We start from the raw sequence: 11,138 nt of genomic DNA, 5'->3' as shown, positions 1-11,138 counted from the left end.
CACACTGTGAGGCAGAACAGCTACACAGTATTAGGAAAATACTTTTTAGACTGTAGACGTTTTAGAGCGTGACAACTTTGCATTGACAATTTGCAGCTTCTTTATGAAAACACAAAAAAAGACATCCCTTCCCACAAGCAGAGATATGACATTGATGGCCTTCATCAACAATCTTCTGGGCATTCACACAATTATGTACCTCTTCTTTTGCTGCTTCCTGCCAGTGCCCGTTGCCCACAGCATGGTGCCCGGGTGCCAGCTCAAGAGAGGCAATGCAAGTGGATTTTCAAGAAATGGAGACATCCTAATTGGTGGGATTTTGCGGGTCCACTTATCTGTGGTGCAGAAAGAGATCACCTTCCAAGAAGAACCTGAGCCAGCCCGGTGCCAGATGTAAGTCCATAACTTCTCACTAGGGAACAAAGTGTTAGCATACTTGTTTCAACCAAACACAGGAATCCCTACAACCATCAAAGTTCTCATGGGTGTAGGAAGTGTTGGGGATGCAGGGGATATATCCCCCCAGATTTGAAATTGGGAGGACACGGGGTACAAGTGTGGGAGGGACAAGGGGATACAAATATTTTCCCTGTCACTTCTATGATTAGCAGGGCAATTAGAGCATCAAAGCACTACCTGTAATGGCCCTGCACTTGACCTGCTGACCTGCCTCCAGTCATCAATGACCAATCTGATGGTCACAGAATGAAGGTGAGTCAGGAGGCCTTCTATGCCCTGAGCCCTTTTGTCTGTACTAATTACAGCTGCCCTCATTCTGTGGTGTGGTAAAAAGGCAGAGTGAGAGTGGATTGAAAGCAGTGTTTTCTGCTTGCTGTAGGCATCCTGCCGCCCTCAGCCCTACCACCCACTGCTACTTTAAAGACAAGCCCTGCAGGGCAATGAAAAAGATCTAAAGAGGGAAGAGCCCCCTTCAGCCTGATACCTGCAGGCTGAGAAGGAAGCTCCATGAAATAAAACACTGTCTAGGATCACACCTTTTGGTAAAACAGGGAAGCCAAGATTTGGCCTGGGTTATACATTTTCACATGCCACAGTTCAGCTTCTAGAAGTGTATCTCTTTCTCACATATACGCTTAATGTTTTTATCTAATTAATGAAGGGTCACACTACAGCGTGGGTGACAGGGAGAAGCCACGTTTTATTTTGGGCAGTATTGCCTTGCATTCTTATTTATGTTGTTGTTATCATTACATACTTGAATTATATTGTGATCTTTTCTGTTTTTAATATTCTTATGTGACTTGTATTATAATTTGTTATGTTCAATTCTCAAATTTTAGAGGTACAGACATGAAAAAAATTGACAAATAAAAAATAAAAACAGTTACATGTCATGATACATTGGTGAACCTCGAGCAAGGAATATCAATGCGTCTGTATAAATCTGCACACTTTCACAATATTACAGGGAAATACAGTGAGTGCAGTCCAAGCCCGTAAGAGCGAGTGCAAAAGGCCCTAAATAGCAAGATACAGTTTGACCACCACAGGGGTGAGATTGCATATTGGATTGTCGTCTGTCAGATCTCTGTGTACTATCAGTGCATATATCAAAGGCATAGAATGCTCACTCTGATGTGTTGGCTTGGCTGGGGGTGGTCGATTGTCCAACATCATCAACTTCAGCAGCATAGAATAAAAAGTTATAAAGTGGACCCCAGATATCTTTGAATCTCAAATAAGGCGGTTGTAGTTCTGCATATATTCAACTGTTGTATGCAGAGGGCAAGATTTCTTAGCCAATCTTTTGCCTTGTATCATAACTGATTCATCATGAACAGGAAGTCAATGAATATTCCATTTTACACAGCACCACTCAATGTGATATAGGAGTGGGGGACTTGCAAAGGCCCGCCAAATGGGGTATGAAAGCTCAGTGTGCAGGTTCAACCCTCTTAGCACAGGATTAAAACTTTCAGTATACAGTCCTTAATATAACCTGTAACACTAAGAGCTTCTTTATTGTAAATGCTTCTAGTTTTCACTGATGTGAAGCTGAACAGCCCAAGATCACACAGAAGAGGAAAACTGTGGTCTCGGAGCACAGTTTATAATTGTTGTACCTGAATGCTTTCAATCTTTCTAGTGCAGTTTTAATTTGTTTGAGGAGAGGGGAGTGATTGGTGCCGGGCAAAGAGGGTCTAAGGAGTCTTGGGCACAGTGGGTCTGCAGAAAAGGGGGTATGAGCTTTCTTGAACACAAAGTCGCTTGCGGAAGGGGATAGTCTATGAAATCAAACACAAGAGGTTTTTGTGCAGCACATCCCTTAAACTCACAAAGTTGATGGTGCTGTCATACGCGATGATGAAGAAAAAACTAAGGCACGGTGCAAAAAATGTGAATTAGCGGGAAGCCAGGATTGAGCTCAGGTTTTCTGGTTTTATATTGCTAAAAGGCTATAGTGTGAAGTTCACCTTTATTTCCAGTTCTGTTTATTTTTTATAGCTGACATTAGTACACACCTGAGTGAGCTAAACTAATCCCACCCCTTCCTAGCGCACACAGGAAAAGAAAGCAAAAAGAAAACACACACTGTCTGCCCAGAAACGTTACTAAGAATTATGCTTCCCAGAAGTTGTCATAGACTGGCTCAAGAACCGGTCCCTTGGATGTCATTGGCCATGCTGGGCACGGGGTTAGGGTCCCCTTCCCATTTTCAAACGGGTTACCACCAACTTGAAGTTGGTGGTAAAATTCAAATGTTTTGCGATCGCATTCGTGGTCACAAAACATTCATACATACTGCTGAGATTCTGTATTTAGAATTGACACACTAAGCATGCCCCTTCCAAATACCGAATCGCAAACCCATTTTAAAATTCATTTCAAAATAGGGTTACTTAGTAAAAGCCGTTTTTGTGTTCACAAACAAGCCGTTTCTTTGAATCAGCCTGTTTACGAACGCAAAATAGCTTCATACATGTGGCCTGAGATCATTACTAATAAAAAAACAGTGGAGATACAAAAAAATATGGAAAGAAACACACAAATTGTTATGGAGGACAATGCGGGCTACAAAGTGTAGGAGTCACATATAATTCATACCAATATGCATTATATGTCAAGAGTGATTAGTTTATGAAACCCAGTCAGGATGTAAAATGTAGCACCTGGTTAGGGTTGTCTACACTAATAGGACTGGATTACTGCCCAAAACAAATCCTTTTAGAAACTTTAGAGTAACAAAAAATTGCGAAAGAAAACTGTAATGCTCTAAACCTATACAATTCAGCTTGAATTCAGCTCTTTGCAGCTGGTCCATAGCTCACCCTTTTCTATCAGAATGAGTGTAACTTGAACTGCAAATATCTAAAGGGCATCTGTGCAAAAGCAGTAACCCACTGGCCTATCTACTACATAAAATACAAATCTCTGACCTGCATGTTACGCGTGCTTTGCAACAGGCATATTAAGCTTCTGAGCTACTTAATGAGGAGTCAAAAGTGATACTAGACAAAACTCAGATCTCTCCATCAAGTATATTAATTACCAGAGTTATCTTGGCATTTCATCAGGAGCGGCCTGTGCAGGTAAGAGCGGTGGGGTGAGGTGGGAGGGGAGTTGACCGACGACAACAGGGAGAATTACAGAACACTGCTGCAGGTGCTTTTACCCCATAAGATGTTTTGAACTGCAGCACCTCCTACTCCTGAGGTTTGTGTCTTTTGTGACAGTTCCGGTCACACCACTCTAAAGCTGGTACCGAGCAAATGCTTTTTGCACTGTTTGATACACATCTCACAGAATAGCAGACAGGGAAGAGAGAATGACCTGATCAGCTTGTATGTCACATGGCTAGATTACATTAGTGTGTGTGTGTGTTGGTACACTTTTCACATGTTAGGCTTCTCATGTTTGCATGCATCTCATGTGCCATACTTCCCCTATTGACAAGCATCACTCATTGTAATGAGCAATTTCTATAAAATGCTGTTCATTTTGTGAGGATCCCATATATTAAGTTTTTGTGCTTTTGAGCATCCCACACAATACTCAATTGTGACCTTCCATCCACTGTATTCAGTTGTAAGCTTCACACACAAAATACTATTTTCTAGTGTTTAAAAGTATCACACTCAGCCTCTCGTATTTGCGACCATCACTAACACCTCACTTCTGAGCTTCCCACACACACATTTCATTCTACATATCTCACTAAACCGGTCTCCAGATTTTATGTTTTTGCAAGGATATAACTTACTACACTGCTTGCGTATGTGTCTCACACTGTAGGCTGTTTCACATTTTAACCATCTTTCTTCCACACAAACACTGTGAATCTCATTATTCCAAGCATCTCAAAAATCTTATTCCAAATGTGTGTCATAGATTCCTCATATTTGTGTGCAAGATATGCTTTTTGAGTGCACTCTACACATCATTCATCTGCAATAACCCTTCTCACAAATTAAACAACAAAAGCTTGATGTTTTTGTATTGAAGGGCCTGCAAATAAAGCCATTGTGTCAAATAAACTGGGTTGTCTGTATAAAAGCTGTACAAAATATAATTACAATTACAAACATATTCTGGACACCTCCAGAACAAATACCAACTTTTAAGATAAGTGATAATGTGTCTGCTTGTGCTCGCCATTTGATGGCACAAGTTTAGAAAGAAACAAACTTTCCAGGTTCTTCAGATTGCCCTCCAAATACTGTGGGTTCTAGAATTTTTGAATATTGCAATGTAAGGATGCCAGGAAAGTATATCAGGACTACTAGCTGCTGTGAGTGTAGCAAAAAGTGCAATACTAAAGCTGTAATAACCATTATAGTGTTTATGCTGCTAAGTACCATTTTAATTCCATTGAACTGCCACAACTGGGGCGATAGATGATGGAGCAGCAGAAAGGGTTCATCCTGTCAGGGATTACTACCATTAACAGTATTTAAAAACAACTTGAAGAACTGCATATAACAGGCAATGTCTTTGGCATTTTGCGCAATGCAAAAAATTGACCCGTTGCTGCTTTCAGCACAGTTATATTATCAAGTATCTTGAATTACTCTTCAGTCCTGGAAATTGCAGACATACTCTGATAAATGCTCCCAGCAGAGAACACTTTCAAGCTACTAAAGATAATTTTAGTCATTTCCCCCGATGTTCTTGTGAGAGAATCTTCGCGTGGTCTCCAACAACTGAAAACATGGCGAAAGATCAACTATGTCCCAGAAAAGACTGAATCAAGTTGCCATGTGGAACATACATAAAGAGAAGGTGAAGTCACTTTAAATACAGTCATCTGCAAAATAATTGGTCCTGGGCATTGAACGACGCAAGAAAATATTAGATTTTCCAAATTAGAGTTCATGATTTCATTATAGATGCCTGCAGCAAAACATTGTGTTTTCTAACTAGTCCAGTTGCAACTTTGAGGTTTAGGAATGTCTATAAGTCTTCCCCCACACTTTTTGACTTCTCCCCTCTTGTTTGCTGATATTTCTTTTTGTTAGCTTTAGGACTGTTTACACTTTACCACTGGTGAGCAGTGCTAAAGTGCACGTTCTCACTCCTTAAAACATGGTAAAATTGGCCTACTCCCAACTGGCACATTTCATTTACTTGGTAGTTCCTAGTAAAGTGGTACAACATGTATCCATGGCCTGTCAATCAAATGCTAATAGTGGGTCTGTAGCACTTATCGGGCCATCAATTTCAGTAACCCTTTAAGACATGTCTCAGGCCTGCCATTTCAGTCTTTGTGCAGTTTTAAAATGCCATTTCAACCTGGCAAAATAAACCTTTAGCCAAGACTAAACATTGATGTTTAATACACATAAGTCATAAGACACCCATAAGGTAAGCCCTAAAGAGCCCGTAGGGCAGGATGCTGTGTATTTAAAAAGTTGGACATGCACATTTAAGTCATAAATTCATTTTTTACCACTGTAAGGCCTACCTTTCCCAAATGATAACATTGGGTTACTTTATAACATTTAATAATAGCTAACCTTTGATTGGGACCAGGCAGACATGTCATGCTTGATCTCAAAAGCACTTTAATTAAAAATCATTCCTAGTGGTAAAGTTGAATCTTTATTCAAACTTCTCAAAATGTCACTTTTAGAAAGTTAACCTGGCTGATGAGGGGTGATACCCTGAAACCGGTACCGGATGCTTGTTTCCAGTCCATTGAGGACCAGGCCTGGCCTGGTCAAGACTGATCTGCATATGGCTGGGCTTAAACTAAAGTGGCATTGGATTACTGTACTCTGCATGCCGTCCATCAATTGTTATTTTTGGATTTGTCACCGCGAATGGGATGGGTCTGCAAAGACCTGTGCTCTCCATGCCACTGGAGTCAAGCTAGCCTATCTGATGAGGGATGATACCCAGAAACTGGTCCCAGGATGCTTGTTTCCAGTCCAGGTTGGATCTGGTCGGGCAGTTCGAGCTGGACTGTTCCCATTGAGAGCAGGGTCAAGACTGATTTGCATATGGCTGGGTTTAAACTGGAATGGTATGAGGCACAAATAAACAATAGATTTAGACTCAGATCTCTGTACTGTGGTGATGTTTGACATTGTTCAGCATTCTGTCCTTCAATTGTTCTTTTTGTATTTGTCACCCGAGTGGGATGGGTATATCCAGACATGGGTCCTATGCTCTCCATGCCACTGAAGTTAAGCTACTCTGGCTGATGAAGGGTGATACTCCGAAACTGGTCCCAGGATGCTTGTTTCCAGTGAAGAGAGCACCAGGCCTTGCAGTTCAGACTGAAATGTTCTCATTGGGAACAGGGTCAAAACTGATTTGCATATGGCTGGGTTTAAACTGGAATGGAATGGAAAGCAAAAAAAACAATGGATTTAGGCCCAAATTGCTGTACTAGGGTGAAGGTTTGATATTGTTTTGCATTCTGTTAATCAACTGTTCTTTTTGCATTTGCCACCCCAAGTGGATGGGTATGCCCAGACGTGGGTCCTGTGCAGTCTATGCCACTGAAGTCAAGTTAGCCTGGCTGATAAGGTGATACCCCAAAACAGTCCTAGGATGCTTGTTTCCAGTCCAATGAGGCCCAGGCCATGCAGTTTGGTCAAGACTGATTTACATATGGCTTGGTTTAAACTGGAATGGCATTGGGAACAAAATAACAATGGATTTATGCCCAGATCTCTGTACTGGGATGCATGTTTGATGTTGTTTAGCACTCTCCCCATTAATTGTACTTTTTCCTTATGTCAACCCAAGTGGGACGTGTATGCCCAGATGTGGGTTTCGTGCTCTTCATGCCAATGGGGTCAAGCTAGTCTGGCGGATGAGGGGTGATACCCCAAAACTCGTCCAGGATGCTTGTTTCCAGTTCAGGGAGGAGCAGGCCTGGCAATTCTATATGGACTGTTCCATTGGGGAACAGGGTCAAGACTGGTTTGCATAGGACTGGGTTTAACCTGGAATGGCATGGGGAGCTAAAAACAATGGATTTAGGCCCAGATATCTGTTCTTGGGTGAAAATGTTTGACATTGTTCAGCATTCTGTCCATCAACTGTTCTTTTTGCACTTTTAGAAAGATGGCATTTACTTGGCCTAACTATTTGGTGCCTGCAGCCTGTGTCTCAGGTCACATGACTGTGAATAATCTGCCTTTATGTATTTCGCCCATACCGTGAGGCAAATGGGGACTAAGAGTTGGCAGGATGGGCCATCTGCCAGGATTAACGGACCAGAGCTGTTTCAAGCTCCACTTACATTTCAAAGGGTTACCTCTAGTACTCATACAAAGGAACATGATAACAATCTTTTGTCACCCCAGACATCTTTGTGCCTTGGCAGGGGAAATACCTTTAAGATGGGAAGTGGCCTAGAAGTATCCCCTACTCCAAAGGGGAGCACCAGGTATAAATATTGGGCCCTCAGAACATCTTTTCAGTATACTACTGGACCTGCAGAGGGACTGCTTTGTATTTCAGAACACTGCCCTGCTGCTTAAGGCCTGCTTTGTACCTCAGAAGACTGCCCTGCTGCTACCAGAGGACTGCCCTGCTGTTTTTGACCTGATGTGCTACTTGACCCCATGGTTACCAGATGGACTACAAGGGCTAGTCTGCTCTCATCATCTGCGAGCTAGAGGGACATAATTTCCAGATACCTTAAGCCCCAGTGCTAAGGGTGCTTCACCTGCCAAAACTGGGAAACTGAGAATGCCACCAAAAAAGTAACCTGAGAACTGACAGGAGATATGTAACTAATTGCTTTCCGATCCGCCCAAGGTACATCACAGTTGGCCTGACCTTTGGGTAGATCCCGTTATGCTCTTCTCTGTAGTAGTGAATCTGGTCAAATGTAGCCCTTGTTGGCTACAGCCTGAAACCCTGTCCTGCTGGATATTTTTATTCTCAAAAAGTGACAAAGTCAAAGAGCAGAAAACTTCACTGTGACTTCGTCCAACAACTCCCCGATAAGGATGTCTCCTCACTGAACACCACCAGCAGCCTTGCTCCTCTGAGCTTTACCTTCTCAGGAACTTTTCTTCTAAATTTCTTTTAAATCCAGAGGCAAGCCGAGATCGGGCCCAATCCACCTCGTGTATCTGAGCCGTGTTCCAACACAGTCGGCCATAACTTTTGGCTTTGCCCTGGTCTTGCACTACTAGACCCTGCGGTTGGCACTTTGATCTTTTAGGGCCAGTTTTCTGTAATAGCTTTAACAATGCATAACTCCAGTTCAACTGGTTTGATATAATTTGTTTTGATGTCATTTTATTTATTGAAATGTTCTATATTTTCCAAAATTTAAGTGGGATTTCTCTTGTGTTGTGCTTTCACTTTATTACCGTTTGTGTGTTGCATATATACTTAACACAGTTCCTCTAAGTTAAGCCTGACTGTGTTTGTGCCAAGCTGCTATAAAGTTAAGCACAAGTTAATTTAGTGAGTTTTGTGGTTCACCCTGACAAGGTTTGTCGTTGTTTCTTGAGAAGGGTATCACCCTCGTCAAACAATAACCATTTTTGTAACACCTGGCCATGCTCTATGGCCATGGCAGAAATTGGACTCGGAGCAGGGCATGCAAACAGTCAGAGCCCGACCTGTTGCAGAAGTGGGAACTGGGCATATCCTGTATGTTGTCCACTTGGGTCAGCTCATAGCACACACTTTCCTCAGGGATTGGCCTTGAGGCAAGCCATCTTGATCAGTCGCAAAGCTGATCGCTGAAATCCAGGTATGGGGATCTCACCATCCATGACATGTTTGCTCTGAGGGTCCACATTGAAGCCAGCAGTTTGGGTGTAGATGCTGAAGATAATTATCAGATAGAAGGGTACTCTGGTACAGGAGTCCACTGCTTACATATCTGCCTTGATGGTCTCCTTAGACATTCCCTTAACTGCTTCACTTAAAACATGGCTTCTGAGGGTGCCACAGTCTGCTGTAAGAAAAATGGTAAGTTGGCACCATTGCCCAAATGAAATAGAGTATCATGCACGAATAAGCATGACAATATATCACTTAGAGTAATCAGTGAGAGCATGTTTTTTGTCTAAGGTAAATAAAGTTAATTTAAGAAAAATAGCGAGTACATTTCTGTATGCTGCTGGGGCAGAAGAAACAGTAATCATCCTTACCAGCCTGCATTACTCTATGATATATATTGATATTGTAGACACAGCTATGGTATTGGAGTTTGAAATTATTTCAACAATGGCCTTTTCTTTGGTAAGTTGACATTTCATAACTGCTGAATATATAACATGCTGGTAAACACATGCCTCTTCAAAGTCTAGGTTTGGACTCCATTATTACCAGATGGTGCAGTCTATGTTGTTTGCCATTGAAGAGATTAACAACAACCCAAAGCTTTTGTCCAACATTACCCTGGGATTCCAGATCTATGACACTTGCACGATGCTCCAGCGATCACTCAAGGGGACTCTATGGATTCTATCAGGACATGAGAAGCCGATTCCAAACTTTCAGTGCCAGAGGAGTTCATCACCAGCAGCTATCATTGGGGAACCCGGATCCACCCACTCAATTAGTGTTGCTCACATACTGGGTCTATACAGATATCCACAGGTAAGACATTGACATTATTACACATCGTTTGAACTAATTCATTGTGCAGTAATAGTATAAAAATAGTAATGCTTCTGCGGAAAAAGAACAAGGTATATGAAATACTAGTTTTCAAGATATGATAGTGTTAAACAACCAGATTCTGAGTTCCAGGTGGCTGAACGTTCTAATCCTAGAAGAGGTAGAGCGGAGAGATACATTAAATATATTATATTTGTGCTTGCTCTATCCTCTGGGTCCTGAGGCAGAAACATTAATTTTTTACATCATGGAGCAGACAGAGACAAACTACATGCTTTAACTCCTACAGCAAACACATCAATAAAGTAGCAGCCCTGCCTAGTGGCGCACATTAAGAACTAGACGAACATACTTTAGTGCATGTCCTGTATCACTGCACTAAAATGCATTGGCATGCATAATTAGCTGGTCCTCTTCATGGCCCAAGATGCTTTGCTCTCACTGCAGCATGTGTAAAGCCCGCACTAGTCTTATTGATCACATATTTTAGTGTGTCCCACACAGTGTGAGTAAAGTCCAGAAAAGAGGTGGTTCAGGTTTTCCATGTATCTCATTTTTGCATTCTGGCCCTCTGTGCTGTGTAATGCAGTACATTTCAGGATGTAATAAGCATGCGTGATCTTGTATAGATAGGATGGTGCTTTGAAAACACTGAAACATCAAAGTGGCTTACAAGCAACACACAGCTGGGCCTCTAAGCAGCATGGAGGACTCAGAAAGCCACCTTGCTTTGAGGGCCAGTTTGAAGGTGTGTGCTGCACCCTGGACCAGAGTCCTGCCAAGTACCCATTGAGGCACTCTGAGCTCTACTCAACCCTCTCTCCAGGTCAGCTGAAAATGTCTGACTAAGAAGAGCAATCATACAGCGGACATTTGCCTGGGGCTCCCAAACTGCAGCTGGGACTCACTTAGCAAGTGCAGCTCAGATCAAGTTCTCAACAATAACTGTAAACCTTTAAGGGAATCCACTTCATCACTTTTTACATTGTACCTTTTGATGCTGGGTTTCTGTAGTTTGTTCCCCATGGAACATGTGACTCTTTTAAAAAAAAAAAAAAAATTATTGAGCAGAGCAC

The 11,138-nt window shown here is 42.1% G+C and overlaps 1 protein-coding gene across 1 annotated transcript in view; it reads left to right on the top strand.

Moving 5' to 3' along the window:
- The first annotated feature begins 298 nt into the window (after positions 1–298).
- LOC147678576 (vomeronasal type-2 receptor 26-like) overlaps positions 299–11,138 on the top strand; it is an 87,466-nt gene continuing 76,626 nt past the window's right edge. The window contains exons 1-2 of the mRNA XM_086945704.1: positions 299–393; positions 9,750–10,041. Of these exons, the coding sequence (XP_086801830.1) occupies positions 392–393; positions 9,750–10,041 (294 nt within the window). The 5' untranslated portion in view covers positions 299–391. The remainder of the gene's footprint in view (positions 394–9,749; positions 10,042–11,138) is intronic.

This window comes from Lissotriton vulgaris, chromosome 12, assembly GCF_964263255.1.
Source record: "Lissotriton vulgaris chromosome 12, aLisVul1.2, whole genome shotgun sequence".
In the NCBI taxonomy this organism is placed as follows: Eukaryota; Metazoa; Chordata; class Amphibia; order Caudata; family Salamandridae; genus Lissotriton; species Lissotriton vulgaris.
Note: the sequence above shows the minus strand (reverse complement) of the source record. Positions and strands in the feature narration are given on the sequence as shown.